Genomic DNA, 22,905 nt, shown 5'->3' on the forward strand with positions numbered 1-22,905 from the left:
AAATTAATATTAGTATTAATATCGCCGATGCTATAGTAGCCAAATTTCGAATAGCCTTTACAATCGAAGTTCCTAATTTAAAATATACTAAATAATATTATAAAGAGACTATTATTAATAAAGCGCGTTTATATTGTAATTTAAAATACTATTACGGATTAATGTAATTATTATAAGAGGGAGGCGGGTAGGGGGCTACTAATATTAATAAAACGTATAATTTCAACTATTATATTCTATATATTATTCCGGAGATTACAAATATTACGGAGGATTTTAAGTATATAGCGGCGTAGCGATAGCGAATACTACAATCTTTTGTTAAATTTTGGAAGGAGAAGACGTTAATAGTAAAAAAAAAAAAAAAAAAAAAAAATAGGGGAGATAATAAAGGGAAGATAGCGTACCTTTGGTTTAGTAGGTATATGTATTAATTAAACGGAATGCTTCGTATAGGTTTAGGGTTAGGGCGTTAGCAAATACTTAAGTTAAAGTAATATTATATCTTAAATAAATAAAGGAGTAAATATTATTAAAAAATAGGAAAGGAGTAGTTAATTAAAAGTTAATTATAAGTATAAAGTAAGAGGAAGGAGAGGATAGAGTAAAAAGGAAGAAAATAGGGAGGAAAAGCGAATATATTAATCAGATTTATAAGGGAAATAGAGATTAATATGTAAATATATAGTAAAAATATGTATATCCGTAGTAGGGGCTAATTTAAGCGAAGGGGTAGGCGAGGCAGCCGTAGAGCTAGGGGAGGGGGTAATAAATATAATTATAAAAATAAGAATAGAAGGAAGAAGAAAGGAGAGGTAAAGAGGGTAGGCGGAAGGGACGTTATATAAACGAAGGAGGAAATCCCTATACGAATATAAATTAAAATAGGCGAATATAATTTAAAGTAAGCGAATATAAAATAATATAGGGTAAATAGAGTATTAGGCAATTATATAAATAATAGGAGGGGGTAAATGGAAAAATAAAATAAAAGTAATAATTAAAAAGGGAAGGATAGGATAAATAAATAATAACGGCGGCCGTAAGAAAGTAGAAAAAAAAGGTAGAAAATAAAAAGGTATATAATTTGAATTATAGTAGGGAGAGCGGAGGAAACGGTTAAGAATTATACTATTAGAATAGAGGGAGTAATATAAAGAATAAAACGAGGGTAATAAGAAGGTAATTAGGAAGGAATAATATAAATAAAGGAAATTTATAGAGGAAATAATATATAAAATTATAGGAGGCGGAGGAAGGAAATAAAGGTCCCGAGGATGGAATTTATAGAGAGGGGAATTGCATTTAAATATTATAATAAATTATAATAGGTACGAACAATAGAGAATAACCTACGAAAAGAATTTCGGATTTTAATTATATAGGTATTATATAGTAAATGTAAATAATAAAGGGTACCCTATAAAAATATTAAATTATATTGCGAGTACGGATAATAGAGAGTATTTAGTAAGAGGAATTATAGGGCGTATTTATATTAGTATTTTAAAGTACTTATTAATACTCTTAAATTTAGCGTAGTATTCTTTATTAAGTAAAATAAAGCTTACTATTTTGTATGCTTATAGGATAACGGTTTTAATAATAGTCGGGAACCCGGCTAACTTTTTAAATTTAATAACAGTTTTATGTCCGTATTTAGAATTTATAAAAATGGATATTATAATACTAATATTCTAGCGGGCGGAATACTAACGCTTTATATTTAATATTAGTTTCGTATCCGTATTGGAATTTACGAGAATAGATATTATAATACTAATATTCTAGCGGGCAGTACGTTATAAGAATAAATATTATAATACCGATATTTTGGCGGACGGAATGCTAGACGTTTAAGCTTAATATTAGTTTTGTATTTATATTTAAAATTATAAAAATAGATATTATAATATTAATATTCTAGCGGGCGGTATATTAGCGTTTTAAATTTAATACCGGGTTTGTACTTATATTTAGAATTTATAAGAATAGATATTATAATGCCGATATACCGGTAGACGGAACGCTAACTCTTTAAATCTAATGTCGGCTTTATAACTACATTTGGAATTTACGAGAATAAATAATATAATACTAATACTCTAGTAAGCAATTCGCCAGTAATAGAGCGGCTATAATTTAGAATATAATATTAATAATTATAGCGAATAATATCTAATAATATTACGGTACTTAATATTTATTATAAAGGTTCTGAAAATAGAATTTATAAAGGGGGGGTTATATTAGGAAACTAAGAGTTCGTATATAGAGGCACCTTAGTAGTTATTATTCCCCTTTATTAATAGAAGCGTAGGATTATTTATAATAATGCTTATATTGGATTAGACTTACGGAAAGGATAATCTAGTACTGTATTGAGGCGTTAAACTAGTATAAAACTCTATAATGTTCGTTAGTGGAGGAATAGAGTTTGTATAAATATAAAAGAGGTTTAATGGAGCGTATTTTATTATAATCGGTAATTATTAATATATTTTTGGATTAACCCTTAATTTACCGTCCCCTACGTATAGCTACGACCGTAGTTACCTCAACCTACCTTTCGCCTACGTTCCTGACATATAAGTATATTAAGATGAAAGTCGTTTGTATATAGTAAAAGCTTAATTATTTATAACCATTTATAACTCTCAGGCTGGAGGGAAGCTACAAAAAAGCTCTATAGCTTTCTGGCAGGTACCGCGGAATTAATTTTCGCCGAGCGTTTGGCCTTGGATCGTGTCGGCCAGTGACGTTTCGGTGGCATAGGGGCGACCATTCCATTCGAATTCTACCCAAATAGTCAGGCGCCGCGTCCGAATCTAAGCGCGGAGGAAAATGGATTCAACGACTCACTTTGGCGGCACATGGGGCATTGGCCTTTGGCAGAGTCCTGTTTTATCCACTCGAGGATACAATGCTGTTGTGTTGGTCAACGAGAAAGCGAGGAAAGAGGAAAGATGGAAAAGAAACAGCATACCATGTGAAAGTTGTGACCGCATTTCCCAGACACTGGGAACATACGCGCCAGATGGTCAGCTGGATATCGTGTCATCGAAGGACTTCACTGGCGTCTTACACAGGCTGCACTCGTCGCCCGGGTATTTGCAAGTCGGGCATGTGCCATCAAAGTGGACCTGGCAGATGCCGCAGACATCGTCTTCTGGGAGATCCCATCGCCAAGTCGCGACGGCGTTCCACTTTTTGATCTTAACCTTCATTTCGACTGTCTTTTTGAATCTCTTCGTTCGATGCGAGCGTGAGACCAGAGAGATCCGGGTTGCAGTTGCTTATCAGTGCGTGGTGATATCCGATCCGACGTCAAAGTCTCGACGTAAGTGTGTAGGGAAATGTTAGATGCCCGTACCAAACGGCCGATTAACAACGAAACAGGAAATGCACTTGCTGAGGTGGGCGGTTATTGACCCGTTGCAAATGGCATACCAGGGTTGCCATACTTGAAGCTAGCACTTACGTACTGCTAGCGCCAGGCAGCGCACTGTTAAGTATAAGGAAGCAGGACCTCAGCTGTTTCTTCTACTACGCAGTACCGTATGTAAGTGTACTATGTAGGTAAAGTATCGGTCAGTGTGGCCCAAGCTCTCTGAAAGCATCTCTAAAACATTTTGGATGAAAAGCTAGGTACCTACGGTAGGTACCTACCTAGGTAGTAGCCCAGTCTGTAATACAGCGCCGAGCCCAAGGGGCCCCTGCACATTGCACCATATTGATTGCTGGGCGTCCACCTAGGTACCTCCATCGCTGGCATGAACAGCCAAGGTCCTATGCTAAAAGTTATGACAAAGGCAGTCTAAACCCCGCATCCACAGTCCTCATCCTTGGGCTACTGACGAGATTTCGGCTTGCTGGGTCCCTTTTTTTTTTTTTTTTTTTTTCTTCGGTTTCCTTTCCTCTCCTCAAGGCCCTTTCTTTTTCTTTTTTTTTTTTTTTTTTGTCTTTTCTTTGCTTGCCAGCTTGTAGACATGCTAGATACCTCAAGTGACTGAGACTGCTACGACCAAGCTCGTTTTCTGCGCACTCAATTTCCGGGCCGTAGTCCGAACACCAGGAACCAGGCAACGCCAAATCTACTTGCCCTCTCTCAACCTCTGCTTCTACGTCTAGTAGGTACCTTGCATCGGGCCATCTGTCGCTTGTCTCGACTTGCTCCAAACAAAAGCACCGCCGAACATCAACTTCGGCTGCGGCACTACGAAAACCCCTTATCGCCGCCTTGCTTCTCCATAAAGGTAGCCCGGCGCATCCTCGACACAACCTATCACTACCGACAACAGGTAGACAGCACAAAGTGGAATATTCAAAATGGCTCGCGTGGGAGTCATAAGCCCCCTTCGGGCCTCGATGCGCTCGACTGCCGCCAAAACGGGGGCTGTCCGCTGCTTCTCAAGCTATCTAGTTACCCCCAAGGAGCTGCACGAAGCCCTCAAGAAAGCCCCTCCTTCTCCCATCTCATCCGAACCCCGTGTCATTCCTCTATGCGCCTCCTGGTTCCTTCCAAACGACCCACAAAAGCGCACCGGCCTCGACGTTTTCATCGAAAAGAGAATCCCTAAGGCACGCTTCTTCGACCTTGACAAGGTCATCGATAAGCGCAGCCCTTACCCCCACATGCTACCCAGCTCCAAAGACTTTGCCGCTGCCATGAGTGAGCTCGGCATCCGCCGCGAAGACACTGTTGTCATCTACGACAGCCAAGAGCTGGGCATCTTCAGCGCCCCCCGTGTTGGCTGGACCATGAAGGTCTTTGGCCACCCCAAGGTTCACATTCTCAACAACTTCAAGCTATGGATCGAGGAGGGTCTCCCTACCGAATCCGGGAACGTCTGGACGATTGAGTGCGGGACATATCCCATTCCCGAGATGAATGAGGACAAGGTCGCAAGCTTCGAGGAGGTCCGTCAAGTTGCCATTGACTCCAGTAAAGAGGGCTCCAAGAGCGTGCAGGTCCTGGATGCGAGATCGCCCGGTCGCTGGAGTGGCACGGAGCCGGAGCCGAGACAGGGTCTGTCCTCGGGCCACATGCCCGGCTCCATCAACATTCCCTTCAGTGCTGTCTTGGACCCCAGCACCAAGGCCTTCTTGCCAGCCGACAAGTTGAAGGAGGTCTTCGCCAGGGCGGGCGTTGATCCATCAAAGCCCATCATCTCCAGCTGCGGAACCGGCGTCACGGCCTGCGTCCTTGAAACAGCGCTCAACGAGGCGCAGTTTGGATCGCCTGAGAAGAGAAAGGTTTATGATGGAAGCTGGACGTAAGTGCTTTTGAATAACACCCTCGATCTCCATCAAAATCATGCATCCATGACTAACTCCGTGTAGTGAGTGGGCGCAACGGGTGAAGCCTTCCGAGTCGCTAATCGAAAAGGCCGAATAAGCGGAGAGAAAGGAGTATGAACAGCTCTCGCCTTGGAGACCGGCCGAGCAAACAGCGTGGCGTCGAGTCGTCTTCCCTCTTTACCTTCTTCTGTACATGTTGCGCCTTGGCCATCGAGGCTAGCTGGGACTGTGGTAGACCAGTGTGCTTCGTGGGCGTGCTGCGCCTATTGGGTGGAAAATGAATATTGTCATTGGTGGTGTTCTAGGCGTTCGGAGGGAAACCCTTGAAGGTTGTGTAAACATGCATTAAAGCGGGTTCTTGAGTCAAACAATTCCATTGCTTTTGGGAGTGCAACGAAAGCGTACTTGGATCGGAATCCTACATGAACCTTGCGGGCAGCCTCCCAAGTGGCTGACGTCATTTCCGCTGGTTTGCCTCTGTTTTAACTCATTCACCATCATATATGACAGCACATATCCTCTTCGGCCCAACCTACCTGCACAAAGCATGACGGAGCGGCCTACAACGTCAGAGGTATTGTTATGCTCCCCCTAAGACGGGCGCATGTCCTGACATCCGAGCACGTTCGTGTACTTTGGACCACCACCAGTCGCAGATCAACTGCTCGAATACTCCAGCACACGGCTTGCACTATGAAGCGGCTTGCATCTTCGTTCACGGAATCTCAAAGCTCGAAACGGGCACGGATAGGATCGCCAGCCAGCCATGGTAGCGGCGAGGCCCCAGGAGCCAACTGGCCTGCCAAAAAGGAGGAGATTGAAGCGGCGAGACGCCTTATTCTTGAATGGTCTGATCCCAACCGCACTCCGCTTTGTTTGCATGGCTGCTTATACTTAGTAGTGCTACCGCCAAATCCAGAACGCTCATCGTTCCTGACAAGGACGCGGATGGACTCGCATCTGGCTCAATCCTTCAACGGACTCTCGTCCTTCTTGGCCTGCCCTCAAGTCTTATTACCACTCACCTCGTCCGAAGAGGGAATAACATCCACGACCCTTCGGAGCGGACGGCCATGACAAAGCTGTCTCCATCGTACGTCTTCGTCCTGGACCAAGGCTCCCGGCGCTCCTTGCCTGTTGTCAATATCTCGAACCACAGAGCCCTTATCATCGACCACCACCAGGCTGCCGAAGACGAGTTTCCGTCTGGTTCTCAGCATGTCACTGCCTGCAACTTCCCGCCTATATCTACATCTGCCCTACTAACCTACCTCATATGCCGTCCTCTTCACCCTGCCATTGAACAGCAGTGCGCGTGGCTGGCCGTTCTTGGTACGCATGGAGATTTGGGCACAAACTTTAAGTGGCAACCGCCCTTTCCCGATATGGGTGTCGTGCTCAAGAAGTACACGCGCAAAAGGATCAACGACGCAGTCTCTCTTATCAACGCACCGCGCCGCACAGCCGCATATAACGTCCATGCCGCATGGGAGGCACTGACGGAGGCCGTCAGCCCGGTCGATCTGCTCGCTAACAAGGCGCTCTTGGCGGCAAGGGTAGAGGTCAACGCCGAGGTGGAACGGTGCACACACGTCCCGCCCAGATTTTCGAGCGATGGGCGCGTGGCGGTTTTGAGAATGAATAGCAAGGCACAGGTGCATCCGGTCATTGCGACGAGGTGGGCGGGACACTTGAAGAGTGCTAGGCTTGAGGTGGTGATGGCTGCTAATGAGGGGTATCTGGAAGGGAATGTGAACTTTTCGTGCAGGGTGGCCAAGTGTGCAAAGGAAAGGAGTGGCGGAAGGGGGGAGGTGAACATCATTGAGCTGTTAAACGGCATCGTAAAAACGGCCGGTGATTCGAGTCTGAGGGATAGACTTGGAGATTCTTTTGCGAGAGGACATAAGGAGGCTAGCGGGGGAATTGTACCCACGAAGGAGTTCGAGGAGCTAATGGCATTGATGGAGGTTGGCGCGGGAAGTAGGAAGAAAAAGGACCTGGCGACACCGGAAAAGAGAAAGGAAAATACTATCACGAATTATTTCCTCAAAAAAGCTGGTCCTCAAACGGACTAACGAGGTCCTGGTCACCTGCAGGTGCGAACATTTGCTGGTAGATAATTATACAATCTATGTACAACATCTAAAAACATAACTATTTAAGTCAACCATCTCCAGATTACCACTTGTATTCTGCCAGCTCGTACTCCTTTTTGAATACACGATTCAGGTTAGCATCCAGACTCATAGGATGGGTAAGACACAGATAAAGCAGCTCACCTTTTCGCCAGAGGCATATGTTGTTGCGGTCGGAGCACCCGAAATCTGAAAGAGCCAATAGCTGATATTGGTCACCCTCGAACAGTTCGCCCCATACACCGTCTGTTCGCTGGAGACGACACACCAAGTACGCGGGGCATCATAGCCGCCGTGCAACACGGATGGGCGTTTAAAGGGTCAATAGCCCCACGCAAGGTCGAGGCTAGCTCACTATCCTCATTGATGTGCTCGGCGAAGGGTGTCAGCAACCACTAGTGCTACCATATCTGGAGCACTCATCGCTCTCTGTTCTTACGGAACCTCGCAGTTGAGACCTCAATGTCTCCTGGATCGGTAACGACACGATACCTAATTATCCAAGGGATTCTTCGGGGGACTTAGTCGACTTGATGATCACGGCGCCTCAGCTGAGAGGCTTATTCATATAAGTTGTCACGCCATCGGTCGTGTCCCAGTACAGCGAGCCAATACCGGCCTTTCCATACTCGTACTGTTCCAGAATGAGCTTTCGTTGGGCGCAGTGTAACCGGTCAGAACCAGTAAGGCATCCCGAGTCAGCTTCACTGAACCAGAGGCCTGCTGAAGACACATTGTCCTTATTGGTCCTCTCATGGCTGACGGATGGACTTGCCGCGAGGGTAGCATGTGCCATGTAACCCTTAGTCTCGCTCAGTCGCCCCAGCAAGGGAATCTTTGAGCCAGCGGTTTCCTTGCCGAAGGCTAATCCCTCCGGGAGACGTTGGGATAGAGTCGAGGCTTCCTGAGACTTAGTCCTGCCTGAGGAGGTTACAGTTTTCAACAAAATGAGGTTCGGTGGACAGCGACTGGCATGCTCGACTAGGTTGGAACGCAACAGACCGGACAAATATCTTCAACCCTATATCTTGTATGAGAAAGCCTTGTGGATACATGAATGATGTTATTTCGAAGCTGATATGTTTCCGGAAAGTAGAGAAGCCCGAGTAAGATAGCTTTTCCGGTAGACCGGGCTGTACAGCATGGGGGAGAAAGAAGCTCGATCTTCATGACAGATTTGTGACTACGAACTCTAGAGGTAGATGAGATCTTAGGCCGTGTTCGTTCCGGCAGTAGTACAGTAACGGAAGCATTCTTTTAGTAGCAGAAAAGCTTTGGATTAGGGTTAGAAGAGATCCCCTTACTGCACTACTGCCACAACGAACACGGCCTTAAGCGACGGGAACTGTAAACACTCCTGCATCTTGCTGCCTTGCATCAACCATCCACGGCAGCTGGTAGGAGTTTCGAATGTCTGAGGACCTATTCTGAACTTCCGATGTCTAAACATGTAGATGACCAGGAACTTGACGACTTCGTAAACTTCTTATGGGGTAATCCTCAATCGTCGAAACATTGTCCCATACATGCATGGCACAAACGTCTGGATGCAAGGAATGATGGCATTACCTATTCACATTGATCACGAAACTTTGACAACATGATCAAGATACATACGAAGTAACAGTGGATAAACAATCAAGGCAGAAAAAGAGACTAGTAAACAATCAAAAAATGCGTTGATATCCAAAAAGCCTGATTCATTCTTAACGTTGTGACACAGCATTACTACTACTACTACTACTACTACTGCTAGTATACAATTTCAAAGAGGAATATCAACGATTGCTTGAGGGTTTTTTTTTTTTTTTTTTTTTTTTTTTTTTTTTTTTTTCCACCTTCAGAAAAACCTTCAATGAAAATTGAATGATAATGGAAAGCGAACCATTCTACATACTTTGGCCAGACAGGCCTAACAAATCAAGAAATCACTGCAACAACTAGCTGCCTCCGAACTCGCCCGCTAAACACTCTTTTCCCTTCTCAAGACAAACCAGTCGGGTCTCCAACACCCTCTCCGACGCATTGATAGCATTTTCTCCCTCTCTGATCCACGACGACTCGTCTTTTCGAAGTTCCTAACACAGTCTCGTCCTTTCTGAACAGATTGATACAAACCCACAACGCACCCAATAGGAGCGGCAACACAACAATCCAAATCATTGCCTTTCTCATCTTCATGACGACCCCTCTTCTCCTTTCCCACCTGCTGCGTCTCCTACCCCCGCCTGAATCACTTTCATCCTCGTCCCTTTGCTGCCTCTCACGGCCAGAACGGTCACTGTAGGCGTGATCAACCCTATGAATTCGCGAGAACTGATTCTCGGACTCCTCTCTGTTCTCCTCCTCCAACTCCTGCCCGTCGTCGTCGTCGTCGTCGTCGTCGGAAAAGGGATGGTACTGCGGGACACCGTCGGTTGAGTCACGATATGTGCCGTAGAATGGAGGGTGGTTCAAGTTGAGGGCTGGGAGGGACTCGTAATGGATGTGTAGTACATGGTTAGGGGCTGTTGCTGTAGAGCGTAGATTTATGGCCACGGGAGCGTGCTCATTGTGAGCATCATTCTGGCTGTTTTTGCTAATGTTGTGGTTGTTGCTGTTGTTGTTGTTGTTGTTGTTGTTGTTGTCACTGCTGTCGTTGTTGTCGGCGGTGTCGTTGCTGTTGTGACCGATGGTAGCGTTGGCATTCTGTGTAGTGTTGTTCGACTCAGACTGCTGAGATGAAGAGGCCATCGCGTGAGAAAACTAAGAGTCGTGATTAGAAAACCCCGCTATGTGAGAAGTCCAAGAAAATCTATGTTGTACGCATTGCTCAGGGAAGCCTACACTTGAAATTGGCTCGTACGATGCCGAAGTGTCAGCGAGAACTAAGGACACCCTATTCGGAGATGAGCTGGATGAGCTGGATGAGTTCGGCGAGCTAGAGAGCATGGCCTTGATTTGATGACTGTTGGAACCTCTATACCCTATCCTCAACTCGGTTGGGCAGAAACAATCTTGTCTGCTTTCTTAAGAAGTAGCTAGAAAGGTGACAAAGAGTCGATGAGATGTTATCGCAATTCGAAATGGTAAAACCTGGAATAGTTGCAAAGGTTGCTAGTTCAGACAGATATTACGAACGCATGCTGGCTAGGGCCATAACCTAACTTGAGCATGCTACCAGGTCAGGTCGTGAATGAACTGCACTTCGACTGGAGGCCGAAGGTCGAAAGCACTGTATATGTAGGAACTTGAATGGCAATTCCTCAAGTTTAACAGCACCGGTGCCATTTTCGGGGATGTGACATTGTTCGGGTGAGAACGGAAATTCGTCATGCCATAGTTGAGACCTCTGGTCTGGCTATGTAGGTCTGACAAGTTTATGAATCGGCAGAAAATATGAGCAAGAGTGGGCGATGGGAGATACAAGAACGGCGAGATGGGGAATAGACAACATGACAAGAGGCAGTTACTGGTTGCCATGCTGTGTCACCAAAGGCTACTAGATGCAACCAAGCACAATGTTGTGAGCATACAGGTAGCCGTCTATTTGCTGCACTCATGGACTCGAGCTGCACCTGGCGTGCTATACAAAGCTATTCCATCTTTTGCTACTGCAGCAGATCCGGCCGCCCACACACCCTTTACTTGAAGCATGGCAATATCAGCATACATGAGAAGGTTGCTCAGGATTGAAACGATATTGTTCGAACCTCCGAACACTTGGCAGATCTTAGTGGTACTCCTCGTTTGGCCGGATAATTTATGGGATTTCAGCTGAATTATACCACTAATTAAGAGACCTATGAGTATAACGAGGCGATCCATGCGCCGCAGTATGGAGCCTGTAAGAAAAGACTCAAGGCAGCTAGAAGGGGATGGGATATCCTGTGATAAGCGAAGGCAGACGTGGATATCAAGAAGGATAATTTAGCCTCACGGTCAGAACAAGATGGAGAACCCTACCGGCTTTGTCTACATACCGTATCCCTTGAGTAGTTTAGGCACTTGCCGCTTTTCACAACAACCCTTTCGACTGAACTGAGTTGTTGTCTTCGCACCAAGTTATTTGTGATGTGCGTCTGCTTGTCGGAAATGTTCGCCACGCCGCTCTGTTAATTGGCTTCTGGTACTGTCGGAAACTTGGCCCAAGCCGATGTTCGTTGTCTCTCAAGAATCTGTATCGGACGTGGAGTTGGATTATTGAGATTAGACGCAATTTCCACAGTTCGCGGTTCGCTGAGCGTGCTTTGACCAGTTTGCTTTGACCAATTTGCTGGATAAGTTTGTTGTGGGGTGTGTAGGGTACGGCGGTAACACCTCGCGCAACCTGAGTCTTCACGACGGTCGAGGAATGAGGAGTGAATACTATGGGGGCATTGTGACAGTCGCTGGTCCGAACATCGCCAGGCTGAGACGAGTTGGGTTGTACCCTTCTGCTTTATCTTTGACTTGAGTTCGCTATGGTGTTGATCGGCTTCAGCTCAGTTTCCACTGGTCTCTGTTTCGTTGGGCATGTCTTTTCAGAGGGTAGAATTAAGGACTGCCTATGGTCGCCCGATGGGCTGATGGCCAGGGAAGGAGAGGGCCGAGCTTCAAGAACCTGTAATTTCGGGACATCTGTCTCGTTATGCAACCAGTTGAGCACATGGTTGGCCACATCGTTGCTGTTTTTCTCCAGGAAGCAGAGGTGTCCATTTCCACGGATTCCATGCTCCTCGAGTCTGTGATGCTTGACGGTAGCCCCGGCCTGACGAAGAAAATGTACCGTTGCCCAGTCCGAGAAACGGTGGAAGCTCGCTTCCGTTGTTACCACAAGTTGGAGGATTTCGATCAGATTCGTGAGCTTCCGGGGCTCTGCCCTGGATTCGGTGGGATTTCCAGCAGGTAATCCAGCAAGGTCTTGTTCGAAGCAGAACTTGCCTTGCCGACCCCTTGCGTAATACTTGCTGACCGGGATGGGTTCAAAAGCTGGATATGTAGCACCAAACAGCTCCTCGAATGACTCTGGTGCTGCAACCGGTGGGTCAAACTGCATCGGTATATCCGCCAGGCCATATTGACGAATGCCGGCAGCCCTTGTGAACGTGCTCGTCGGTCCCAGTTGTCCATTTATGTTCCCAAGAGCAGAGCCAAACGGAGGCCCGAGTGGCTCGACTGCAACGATTGCATGGATGAGGTCAGGGGCCACATCGGCTACCAGCCAGGCAACGTTGGCGCCGCTGCCTTGACCGACAAGGATAGCCGGACGCTTCAGGAACCGCAAGAGACTCGCAACTGCCTCTTGAGCGGCTGCCTGGCGCTCGTGGGGGTCCATATACAATGGAACCAGTTGTTTGAAATATTCGTCAAAAAAGGGATCGCCCCGAACGCCGCTCTGGGTTTTGTTCTAGCTATCAGCCCGAGACTGTCCAATGATGGTTTCTAACACTTCATATACTTACTCCTGGCCACTGTGTGTGCGTCTTTGCCGCTGGCCATTCTGGGTTGTTGGTCTTGTTGATGGCCGTGTATAGGTTCTCGACGGTCTGAGGGGTGATGGCTTTCACTCGTTCGTAGTGAACCAAGGCACCGGAACGGCCATGAAATGGCAGATGCGGAGCATAGACTCGATGACCGCGCTCGGCAAAGAAATAAGCCCAGCCCGGGCGCCTGTCAGGCTTAGTGAGCCACACCTGGCGCAAACCACACTTGGTTAGCCTAACCCCAGAAAGACGGGGGAAACCTGTTCCTGACTGATGCTGTATGATAGTCTCCGTGAAGGAGGATTATGGGCATGAGATTTTTACGGATGACAGTAGGCGTCAAGCTCTCGACGCGCATCTGGCCTATGGAAAACGCGCCTGGAGGGCAAGTGGCAACCGTAGGTGGCACTTCACGGTGAGGTTGTGCCATTAGGATGAATCTCGAGGGGAAAAGGGCATGTCCTCGTTGCGAAGAAATCGACTGAAGGCAAGTGGCAGTGTTGAAGTTGCTCGGTGGTGGGGGAGGATATTGATGAGGAAGAAAAGGAGAAGACAAACGCAGCTGGAGTTTAGGCCACGAAATGGCGAATGCTACACAGCTTGTCAATGCCAGGTAGAATGAAAGCAATGACTGAAACCAAAGGTAGGGATCAAAATCAGCGGGAAAAGGGATGAAAGTAAAGTGAAAGCAAGTTCAAACGAGAGAACCTACTTAGTCTCAACCCCCTTCTTCCTCGGCTATAGCCTATTCACAACGGAAAACATTTTCTATTTGCGCTTGATTCCGTCAACACTTTGCATCCTTTCCAAAGTCCTCATGCACAGTGGCTATAACTCATCCCTCTCATCAGTAACTTGTCCCTTCAACTTGGCCAGACCCTCGTTCAGCGCGGCCAGGTGCTCGTAGTTGGGGGCATCTTCGCCTAGGCCCCAAGCAAAAACGCCTCCCAGCCGGCGCTTCTCCATGACCTTGGGGAACTTTTGCTTGATGGCATCCGGGGTATCGAACGTCCACCACAGTGCCTCGGTGGGGTCCCAGTAGTAGTAGCCGCCCTGGTCATGGTCGTAAACTCCCTGGGCTAGAGCCCTATCATAGGAAGCACGGAGATGCTTTGGCACGTCGTCGTGCCAGGAAAAGGCACCAGAGCGGCCCAGATCGGCTCCCGATACGGGATCTTCCATCTCAACGGTGGGGCAGCCCACTGGTGACGTTTGGGCGCAGGCGTCTTGCTCGGTCTTGAAGTATTTGAGGTAAAAGGCAAAGCCGAGGTTCAGCTTCTGGGGGGCGGCACCGGCGGCCACGTAGGCATCGACGGCCTGGAGGCTCAGCTCGACGCCGGTGTGGTGCTTGGTGACGGTGTCGCGACGGTTCATCATGTCGTACGTCATGACGTTGAGAAAGTCGACATGGCGCATGATGCGGGGGACGGTCTCGCGGGTGAAGGCCAGCATGTCGCGGTGCAAGCCCGGAACGGCGGCTGAGATGACCTTGTCGGGGCCGAGGGCAGCGCGCAGTTCCTGGAGCAAGAGGGGGTAGGCGGCAATCTCCCAGCGCTTGTCCGAGTTGGGGATTTGCTTGTAGTCTTCACCGTTGCCTCCGGGGTACTCCCAGTCGACGTCGACACCATCAGCGCCCGTGGCCTCCACCATCTTGGCAACATTGGCGGCGAACAGAGTGCGCGTTTCGTCGTTCAAGGCGGCCACGGAGAAGCCAATGGTGTCGCCCCAGCCGCCAATGGCGATCAAGACCTTTGTGTGGTTGGGGAAGCGGGGGCGGACATGATGGACGGTGGTGAACAAAGGCCATTCTTGGTTCAGAGGATCGTTGAAGATGCTGGGACTCATGAATGCCAGGGCAACATGCGTGACATGGTCGAGCTGGTCGATTTGGGGCGCAACCGGGTGCTGGCTGCGATTGAGGGAAGAAATCAGCTGTGCAGTGGTTGAGTGACGAGCACTTGAACATACCCAGTCAGATACATGATGCACCGAAGAGGGCGGCTGGTGGCGGCCATGACACCGGAGCCGCCCATCATGGCCAGCATCACGGCGCCCAAGAGCAGTGGAAGCTTGAGGAAGATCATCACAGGGATATTTTCGATGCGTTGCAAAGATGGGGAAATCGGTTAGAGATATACTATGGTGATAGGTGTATGAAGAAGGTGCCAGGAAGCAAGGTAAAGGAATGGATGATGGATGGGTTGGGCATCTTGACGGGTCATCGTCGCAGTCATTCATTCAATGTGCAGTGCGTGTACTGTCGTGTGTTGGCGTCCAGTAGTCGTCTACAAGTACATAGTGTGAATGAAGCTTGATTGGGGACCTTCTCCAAACCAGGAAGAGGTGGATGCGGTGACGACATCCATAACATCCATTGCATCCCGGCGGGCCGTTCGTCTCTCAAGGCTCAATCTTACACTACCTATGAGTGAGTGGCTCTGGCATAGGCGGCTAGGGATCTCTACGCACAGACTCCACTGGTATGTACCACCTCGTACACTGTTTGGTATAGTACATAGGTAGATTCCCGTCAAGGACCTTGATGGCACGGCGGGGGCTTTAGTGTACTGTCGGCGCCAAGCCGGACTGGGCAAGATCAAAAAAGGGCGACGAGACCCGAGCTCCAAGTGTGGGAACAAAAAAAAAAAAAAAAAAAAAAAAAAAAAAAAAAAAAAAGAGGGAGCTTTCCGTCACCTGCTTGTCGGCAACGGTGTGTACTTACCTACCTATCCGTCCGTACCTCATTCTCGCTACAACTCAATTCACCGAGGCCCACATCGTATGTCTGCACCGACCTGACTGACCCAGACGCAGCAACAAAGCCAACCGCAACAGCAACAGTAAAACAGAGAAACAAGTCATGCTGGAAAACCTCTGCACCCTGCCGCTCTCGGCGGACCTGTTCACGCAGGTGGTGCACCCCTCCAAGCCTCTGCTTACAGTCGGCCTATCCAACGGCCGCGTCGAGACCTTCCGCATCCCAACCAACGAGGACAGCGACGACGAGGACGAGAACAGCAGCATAACCGGCGGCAAGGGTGTCATCAAGAGTGTCTGGAGCACCCACCGCCACAAGGGCAGCTGTCGCACTCTGACTTATAGCACCGATGGGGAGTGTAAGTTGGCCTGATACGTATCAATCAACCTGGGTACAGCGCCCGCTAACCAGATTCGCCGTCCCAGCCCTCTACTCGGCCGGTACCGACTCCATCGTCAAGCACTTCTCTCCCGAGACCGGCGTCGTCATCTCCAAGATCGGCCTGCCCCCCGTCAACAGTACCAGCAGTCAGAGCGATACCCCTGCCATCCTCCACACCCTCTCGCCCCAGACCCTGCTGCTCGGCACCGACTCTGGCTCTCTCTACATCTTCGACCTCCGCGAGAATGGCTTTCTGAACCCCAAGCCCGTCCGCAAGCATGTCCCCCACTCCGACTACATTTCCAGTCTGACCCCTCTTCCCCCTTCGTCTGAGAGCACCTCTGGTTTCCCCAAGCAGTGGGTTTCTACCGGCGGCGCCACCCTGGCCGTCACCGATCTGAGACACGGCATCATGGCCACCTCGGAGGACCAGGAGGACGAGCTGCTGTGCTCGACAGTCATCCCCACCGGCTTGGGTCCCAAGCACATGCGCAACAACGCCGTTCTGGCTGTCGGCACTGGCGGGGGTGTCTTAACCCTATGGGATCGTGGCGCCTGGGATGACCAGCAGGAACGCATCTATGTGGCTCCCGGAGAGACCAAAAGAGACGGAGAAAGCCTCGACGCTATTGTCCGTGTTCCCGACGAGCTCGGCTGGGGCAAGAAGGCCGTGGTTGGCGTCGGCGACGGCACCATCAAGATTGTCGATCTGAAGCGCAGAGAGGTCCAGACTACATTCCAGCACGACGAGGTCGAGGGCGTTGCTGCTTTAAACTTCGACTACGAGAACAGGCTGATCAGTGGTGGCGGCAGGACCGTCAAGGTCTGGGCCGAGGCGGGTTCCGCCCAAGAAGACGAGGAAGAGGAGGAGGTGGTGGAAGCCGACCAAGGTGTCAAGCGACCGGCCGGCAGCGACGACTCGGACGACGATGACGGGAGCGATAGCGACAGCGACCGCCCCAAGAGGGAAAGAAAAAAGAAGCGGAGAAAGGGCAACAAGAAGGGTAAACACGGTGGTCCTTCCGTTTCGTTCCCAGGTTTGGATTAACCAGCTTACAAACAGCGCTTTGTTTGGCAATACCCATCTCTTACCACTTTGCCTTTCCACCGTCCATTGCCGGTAGTTCTGAGCATGAAGGTGATCGTTTCGAGAGCTGACAGACAGGACCGAAATGACAATTGATCAGCGAAACAACCATCGTTACCCCTTCCAACCTTGGGCGTCAGACAGCCTAATGAGGCCTTTGTGGCCTGGACTCTTGCATATATTAAATTCGTCAGCCGGGCATGTTACAAGTGTCGTGTCACTGGCATGCTGGGTCAGTCATGTTTGCGCCAAGGGTGAGTTTCTAGTCACCTTTATCCTGTCATGCCTGTGGCTTTCTATATCGCTGCTGCTTTGGGATCCCACCATGAACTGGGAAAATCTTGGCCACTCGTTGATCAAAATGGAAAAAAAAAAAAAAAAAAAAAAAAAAAAAAAAAAAAAAAGAGAAAAAGAAATTAGGAAAAAATAGAGTGAAAAGGATTATAATGGATCTTCTACCTCACTTCAAGAACCTGGTCGCGTGTAGTCCAAAGCACGCACACGCCTCCAAACTTCTCTGATCGTTCTTTCTTGCCCTTCACGTGCTGTCTCCCCTTCAGACGGCCCTGCAGGCCGGACGACAAGGTATAACCGGCTACCCAGCTTCACGTCTGGTATCTCTGCCGTTGCCCAATCTTCAGGCGGGTTTGCCGAGGTTATCAGACCTCCAGCCTCCTGCAGGATCGCTATACCTGCCGCCACATCCCTAAGCCCATCCCATTCTTGTTAGTCAACACTTCCAAGTCAATAACTGTGAGCAGGCAAAAATGTTGTACGTACCATTCCCAGCACCCTCCTTCCCACCAGATGTCAAAAGAACCCATTGCCGTGTAAGCGAGATCCAGGGTCGCGCTGTTCCAGTGTCAGAACTTCGTAGACCAGAACCAACAAGAGGGGATACTGGGTATAAAAAGACTTACCTTCCCAAACTTCTGACACCATGCACCATTCCTCCCTTCCCGCCTCGCCCCCCAACCTCGGCAGCCATATTAACGAAACTCTCCACCTTTCGGTACAAATTCCCTTCTGGCCTGTCCTTCCGATCCTTGCCCCATTCGCAACTAAACACACAACCCCCCGGTGCGCTCTTCGGCATCGGCTGCCTCACCAGCGGCAACCGTTGTGTCTCATTAAGCCAAGCACCCCGCCCTTTGCAGGCCGTGAAAAGTTGGCCAAGCATCGGCGCACATATGACTCCTATTACCGGTGTGCCGTCGACGAGAAAGGCGATGGAGACGCAGAACATAGGGAAGAGATGGGTATAATTGACCGTGCCGTCAAGGGGGTCGACGACCCATGTTGGAGTCGTATGGGTGACGAGGTAGGGGCGCGTGGACTGGGACGATTTCGCGTAGGTCTCTTCCCCAATGAAGTCGTGGGAAGGATAGCGTGTATTTATGGCAGATTTGATGAAAGCTTCGACGTCTTCGTCGGTTTGGGTCACAATATCGACAGCGGAGTCCTTTTCGGTGAACTCTTGGGTTGTGGATTCCTTGTCGTGGTTGGCATTGTTGTTGCTGAATCGCAAGCGGGCAGCTTCCATGAGGAGGTTACCTGCATCTTTTCCGAGTTGGACGGCAAAGGTGTAGATTTCGTCGAGCTCAGCCGCTGTTGTTGTTCTTGATGTCATGGCTGCTGATTACTGATATCGAAGGAGGGAATGAAGCACACATACTCCCAAGCCTTAGGTGTTGTCGGTAGAGTCCGTGACAAGCAGTCGCTGGTGTCAAGGGAAAAGCTGAATAGCAAGATTGAGTTTAAACATCTCCATTCTGACCTACTCTGTCACTCCTCAGCATATGCTGTTCCATGGGCTAACAAGGTGGGCAGGGACGGGCTTGATTCCGCCTACGGCACCTTACATTAGAACCGCTGGAAAGCGAAGAACGTCTAGGTTGGCCTCCCGCCGAGCTCATTCGACGGACCGGCATCATCAAGGATGGTGGAACTTCGGTGATCATTAACGCGAGGGCCCACTTTCCTGAATTGTCCAAGGTGGTGAATACTTCAACAATTGTCTGCATTGAACGGATGTTCCGTCAACTACACTATTATCAGGTTCAATCAAGCACCGTGTACCAGCTCAGCTTGCTACGCGCAGTGTGTACCCTTTCCGCTATATGAATGTTAATCTATCTCCTACGGATACCAGCAGCTTCTTGCGGCCCATGTGCAGACGAACTCTCTCATTGATGGACTTTTGCTGGGTAAAACGTTCGCCCATCAACGGATGAGTCTTTAACCAGCCGAAAAGAGGTGATGCACGGGTAGTCGAAGATCTCGGTAAAGCCATAAGCTGACAGCTTCCCCACCCTTAGGTACCAAATTTTTCTATGCCTTTTTCTTGGATATATCCTAACCCTTTCTTGGTGGCTCAAGGGTTAACGACTTGCACGACCTCAGCCACTCAACCGGAGGTATCATGTGAGAGAACACTAAACCAATACAGCCTCTTCACCACTCCGTACGTTCCAATCGTGCAAATCGAAGACGGGGGGTCTCGCTCATTGATCCAAGGTGCAATGGCAGAAGCAGAAAACAAACCCATGACGGCCTTTCGAATGGTCATCAGTGCAGTGACGAGCAATGTCACGGAAGCGGAGCGGGGACGGGTAATCACTCATCCGCTCGTCGTGCAGACAACTTGTCCGTGTATTAGAGATGGGAATGATGAGGGAACCCGTAATTAAACAACAAAACATAAACACATCTCAATTCATCTTCTGGCCTGTGAGTTGTTCGGTATAGTGCGGCGGCATCTTTCAGACGGATTCCCTATTGCGCCCATCTCCCACAAGCCCATCGCACCCAACCAGAGGTACCAAGCACAATGGCGTCCCGCCGTCACATTCTCCTCATCAATGGCCCCAATCTCAACCTCCTCGGCACCCGGGAGCCCCAAATCTACGGCTCAACAACCCTCCATGACATTGAGCAAGCCTCCCAGACTCTGGCGTTCTCGCTAGGTCTTCGTCTTACAACCTTCCAGTCCAACCATGAAGGAGCCATCATCGACCGTATCCATCAAGCAGCGGGATTCATCCCGTCTCCACCGTCACCGTCGCCGTCAAGTGCCGCAACCACGACGGAAGCAGGGGTGGGTCCCGGAGACAAAGTGTCGGCCATCATCATTAACCCCGGCGCTTATACGCACACGAGTATAGGCATCCGCGACGCGCTTCTGGGGACAGGAATTCCGTTTGTGGAGGTTCATGTGTCGAATGTGCATGCGAGAGAGGCGTTCAGACATCATAGTTACTTGAGTGACAAGGCGGTGGCAGTCGTTTGCGGTTTGGGGCCGTTTGGGTATAGTGCTGCGCTGGAGTTTCTTGGGAGACACATGAAGTTTTGAGAACGTCATTGGGATGGGATGCTAATCTTCAACGTCCAAGTTGGCACCTGCATACACAAGATGAAACTGGTTATCTTGAATCTGTGATTTAGGTGGCGTTGATGGCATTGTAGCAGCTTACCTCTAGTCTATAAGGTTAGTATGAAGCGTCGGATTGAATGCTCAAAGTTTAGGATCTCTCTTGCCTTGGTCCACACCGAAGAAGGGAAGTCCAAAAAACATGGGAAAGCATGCTTTGATGCCAGGAATTATAGCCCTATTGATGTAGAGCCTGGATGTGTATTGTCTTCCACCCCTCCAAGATCAAACTACAGTCAAGGTCGAGAAGAAACTGAGATGAAGAAATTATGATTGAATGAAATGAAAAAACCTGGGCTCAAGAGAACTATGTCACCGACTCCTGATACACGTGCCACTCTCCGATTTGAAATCTAACGTACCAAGGGAAAACGAGAAAAAAAAAAATAAAAATAAAAAAAAAAAAACACAACATTTTGTATAGTAGTAGAGTCAGTCTATAACGATAAACCAAGTAGTAAGAACCGCCAGCGTTGAATTTACAACGAAGCAGAGACTCGGGGCGTCGTCACCAATGGCCCCTCCACCGGTATCCTCAGGTCTTGCACCAACTTGGCCCACGAGATAGCGCCTCTCATGGCAAGTTCCTCCGGCACTTCAGGTCCCTCCTCAGACATTCTGCGGTTGAAAAGCTCTAAACTGACCCAGCCCTCGAAACCAATGCCGTGGAAAAAGGCTCGAGCAACCTCCTTCACGGGAAGATACGCACCATACTCTGTTTCGCCGTAGAACAGTCTACAATTGCGCGACCAGCTCATCCTCGCCGGCTGCTCTGGATTGTAATACGGGTGGCCGGGCAGTAGTGGCTTGCTCAGCCTCTCGGCGTCCACCACCTGGACGTAGAAGACTTTGGAGACATCCACGCGCGAGACCAAGTTGGCGATGGACTTCCTGACTGCCTCTTTTGCGTTGGGTGTCCTACCGCTAGGAGATGTAGGGTCGGCATAGATGCGGCCGAGGATGTTGAAGGTGTCAAGGCAGATGCCAAAGTTGGGGCGGTCAACGCGTTGTACGATGTCCCAGCAGCGCTCCCAGAGGTCGACACGGGTGCTCCAGCAAAGACTCTCGTAGGCAAAGCGGATAGGGGGCAAAGCTTGAGCTCCAATATCGGCCACCTTGCAAAGATCTGAGACAATCAGGTCGAGGTTGTCACTGACTTGGTTGGCAGGGAGGAAGTTGGCTGGGATCTGAATGATGTCGGTGTGAAGCTCATGAGCGAGCTCAATCCATAGTGCTAGCTTCTCCAGACGACGCTCATGTTCTGTCCTGTCGTTAAGGCCGTCGTAGTGCATGAAAGGCTGGAGGCAGACGACCTCAAGCCCCCTGGCTTGACACATTTGGAGAATATGACGAGCGGCGGCTATCTGAGCTTCGACAAGAGGGCCTTCGGGAGAAGGACGCTCGTTCGACAAATGCTCTGCAACGTCGACCAAATCCTCATAAAAAAGCTCGATACCGAGATAGCCGTATCGTTGAGCGGCATCAAGCTTGCTGTCCAAAGAGTGGCCGGCAAAGCAGCGCCCTAGGGACATGGAACTAATGGCTAGCTTTGATGGCATGGTGAAAGGCTCAGCGAAGTGAGTGTGTTAATGGGTCTTGAGGATAGGGGAAAAAAAAAAAGCCGATGTTGTTGGTGGGGGGATCCTGGAGGAATAAGAGATGATGAGACGGGTTCTTGATATTGAGGTGAGATAGTGTCCTTGAAGAACTGTTTATCACCTCGGTGTCCTTGAGCTTGTATCGGCAAATGGTGAGGAAATAAAGCACCAAGATAGTCACAGGATGTGCCCCATTGATATGGGAAGTGAAGGCAATGAGGAAGCAGTTGGGGTTTTCCAAGATTTGATTTGACCTTCTCGTGGTCTCATTCAATACGGCAAGCGTTCCTGTGATCAAGACTCGAACGTAACTCCGCAAGCGGCCAGCCGTCTCCCATCCTGAATCTCCAAATGACTAGGGGTATCAAGGCACTTTCATCTCCCATAGGAGGTGTGATAAAGACGCCGGCCGTGGCGGTGTATTGCAGATGTTCGGGATGTCATCGCTTCGGTTTGCGAAGAATCGGCCAATAACCGCAACGATAACGGATGTAAACGGTGAACCGCGGGATGGAAGCCGAAGTTTGCTGAGCGGAATAAAGCATCAACGGGTGGGCCGAAGGTAAGCGACCTATGAGCGTTTCACAAGATTTAGCATCTCTTTAACGATCAGATGGCCTCGAATGTTGACGGGCTTGGATGACGGGACGAGACATCTTCCACCCTTGCGTGTTAAACACTTAGCCGGCCGTCCTGCAGTTGACAGCCTCCCAAGACATGCACCTCGCTGGCCAGCTTGTATCGAGATCCAGTCAAAGTACCTCGGATTCA

General features: G+C 49.2%; 11 protein-coding genes across 11 annotated transcripts; 4 read left to right on the forward strand and 7 right to left on the reverse strand.

The window, feature by feature from the left end:
• Positions 1-2,585: 2,585 nt before the first annotated feature.
• B0T23DRAFT_391119 (anaphase-promoting complex subunit 11) lies at positions 2,586-3,513 on the reverse strand. Its single transcript, XM_062837918.1, has 4 exons — positions 3,086-3,513; positions 2,987-3,018; positions 2,863-2,926; positions 2,586-2,797 (listed from the first exon to the last, which is right to left on the reverse strand). Exons 1-4 carry the CDS (start codon positions 3,225-3,227, stop codon positions 2,715-2,717), a joined length of 321 nt encoding a protein of 106 aa, XP_062687707.1. The 5' UTR covers positions 3,228-3,513; the 3' UTR covers positions 2,586-2,714.
• An 816-nt stretch (positions 3,514-4,329) lies between these two features.
• On the forward strand, positions 4,330-5,398 carry B0T23DRAFT_328048 (Rhodanese-like domain-containing protein; the record flags this gene model as incomplete). Its single annotated transcript, XM_062835661.1, has 2 exons — positions 4,330-5,276; positions 5,344-5,398. 2 exons carry the CDS (start codon positions 4,330-4,332, stop codon positions 5,396-5,398), a joined length of 1,002 nt encoding a protein of 333 aa, XP_062687708.1.
• Positions 5,399-5,994: 596 nt separating this feature from the next.
• On the forward strand, positions 5,995-7,064 carry B0T23DRAFT_303851 (uncharacterized protein; the record flags this gene model as incomplete). Its single annotated transcript, XM_062834317.1, has 2 exons — positions 5,995-6,149; positions 6,203-7,064. Coding segments are annotated over 2 exons (1,017 nt in total), but the record flags the coding sequence as incomplete, so codon positions are not given.
• Positions 7,065-7,983: 919 nt separating this feature from the next.
• Positions 7,984-8,886, reverse strand: B0T23DRAFT_400360 (uncharacterized protein; the record flags this gene model as incomplete). The annotated part of the gene is made up of 2 exons (XM_062838480.1): positions 7,984-8,353; positions 8,741-8,886. The coding sequence occupies 2 exons, from the start codon at positions 8,884-8,886 to the stop codon at positions 7,984-7,986; spliced, it is 516 nt and encodes a 171-aa protein (XP_062687710.1).
• A 385-nt stretch (positions 8,887-9,271) lies between these two features.
• Positions 9,272-10,479, reverse strand: B0T23DRAFT_55972 (uncharacterized protein). The gene is made up of 2 exons (XM_062841458.1): positions 10,263-10,479; positions 9,272-10,181 (listed from the first exon to the last, which is right to left on the reverse strand). The coding sequence occupies exons 1-2, from the start codon at positions 10,365-10,367 to the stop codon at positions 9,420-9,422; spliced, it is 867 nt and encodes a 288-aa protein (XP_062687711.1). The 5' UTR covers positions 10,368-10,479; the 3' UTR covers positions 9,272-9,419.
• A 1,377-nt stretch (positions 10,480-11,856) lies between these two features.
• B0T23DRAFT_327923 (Alpha/Beta hydrolase protein) lies at positions 11,857-13,310 on the reverse strand (the record flags this gene model as incomplete). Its single annotated transcript, XM_062835656.1, has 4 exons — positions 11,857-12,270; positions 12,370-12,792; positions 12,860-13,090; positions 13,152-13,310. 4 exons carry the CDS (start codon positions 13,308-13,310, stop codon positions 11,857-11,859), a joined length of 1,227 nt encoding a protein of 408 aa, XP_062687712.1.
• A 398-nt stretch (positions 13,311-13,708) lies between these two features.
• On the reverse strand, positions 13,709-14,964 carry B0T23DRAFT_328004 (glycoside hydrolase superfamily; the record flags this gene model as incomplete). Its single annotated transcript, XM_062835660.1, has 2 exons — positions 13,709-14,789; positions 14,849-14,964. 2 exons carry the CDS (start codon positions 14,962-14,964, stop codon positions 13,709-13,711), a joined length of 1,197 nt encoding a protein of 398 aa, XP_062687713.1.
• A 592-nt stretch (positions 14,965-15,556) lies between these two features.
• On the forward strand, positions 15,557-17,494 carry B0T23DRAFT_391138 (WD40-repeat-containing domain protein). Its single transcript, XM_062837919.1, has 2 exons — positions 15,557-15,996; positions 16,064-17,494. Exons 1-2 carry the CDS (start codon positions 15,741-15,743, stop codon positions 17,065-17,067), a joined length of 1,260 nt encoding a protein of 419 aa, XP_062687714.1. The 5' UTR covers positions 15,557-15,740; the 3' UTR covers positions 17,068-17,494.
• On the reverse strand, positions 17,488-18,736 carry B0T23DRAFT_348106 (protein qutG; the record flags this gene model as incomplete). Its single annotated transcript, XM_062836006.1, has 3 exons — positions 17,488-17,812; positions 17,887-17,958; positions 18,027-18,736. The coding sequence occupies 3 exons, from the start codon at positions 18,734-18,736 to the stop codon at positions 17,572-17,574; spliced, it is 1,023 nt and encodes a 340-aa protein (XP_062687715.1). The 3' UTR covers positions 17,488-17,571.
• Positions 18,737-19,698: 962 nt separating this feature from the next.
• B0T23DRAFT_56092 (catabolic 3-dehydroquinase) lies at positions 19,699-20,952 on the forward strand. The gene has a single exon (XM_062841459.1). The coding sequence runs from the start codon at positions 19,937-19,939 to the stop codon at positions 20,456-20,458; it is 522 nt and encodes a 173-aa protein (XP_062687716.1). The 5' UTR covers positions 19,699-19,936; the 3' UTR covers positions 20,459-20,952.
• Positions 20,953-21,015: 63 nt separating this feature from the next.
• B0T23DRAFT_327906 (3-dehydroshikimate dehydratase) lies at positions 21,016-22,095 on the reverse strand (the record flags this gene model as incomplete). The annotated part of the gene is made up of 1 exon (XM_062835655.1): positions 21,016-22,095. One exon carries the CDS (start codon positions 22,093-22,095, stop codon positions 21,016-21,018), a length of 1,080 nt encoding a protein of 359 aa, XP_062687717.1.
• Positions 22,096-22,905: the final 810 nt, after the last annotated feature.

The sequence above is a fragment of the Neurospora hispaniola genome (assembly GCF_033458365.1).
Source record: "Neurospora hispaniola strain FGSC 10403 chromosome Unknown B0T23scaffold_14, whole genome shotgun sequence".
In the NCBI taxonomy this organism is placed as follows: domain Eukaryota; kingdom Fungi; phylum Ascomycota; class Sordariomycetes; order Sordariales; family Sordariaceae; genus Neurospora; species Neurospora hispaniola.

Coding starts and splice junctions, on each gene's coding strand:
- B0T23DRAFT_391119 (XM_062837918.1), bottom strand. CDS start 3,227: ATGAAGGTTAAGATCAAAAAGTGGAACGCCGTCGCGACTTGGCGATGG. Junction 2,927..2,986: donor GCGGTCACAACTTTCACATG/GTATGCTGTTTC, acceptor CCAACACAACAG/CATTGTATCCTCGAGTGGAT. Junction 2,798..2,862: donor ATGCCCCATGTGCCGCCAAA/GTGAGTCGTTGA, acceptor CTATTTGGGTAG/AATTCGAATGGAATGGTCGC.
- B0T23DRAFT_55972 (XM_062841458.1), bottom strand. CDS start 10,367: ATGCTCTCTAGCTCGCCGAACTCATCCAGCTCATCCAGCTCATCTCCG. Junction 10,182..10,262: donor CGTACGAGCCAATTTCAAGT/GTAGGCTTCCCT, acceptor CACGACTCTTAG/TTTTCTCACGCGATGGCCTC.
- B0T23DRAFT_391138 (XM_062837919.1), top strand. CDS start 15,741: ATGCTGGAAAACCTCTGCACCCTGCCGCTCTCGGCGGACCTGTTCACG. Junction 15,997..16,063: donor TTATAGCACCGATGGGGAGT/GTAAGTTGGCCT, acceptor TCGCCGTCCCAG/CCCTCTACTCGGCCGGTACC.
- B0T23DRAFT_56092 (XM_062841459.1), top strand. CDS start 19,937: ATGGCGTCCCGCCGTCACATTCTCCTCATCAATGGCCCCAATCTCAAC.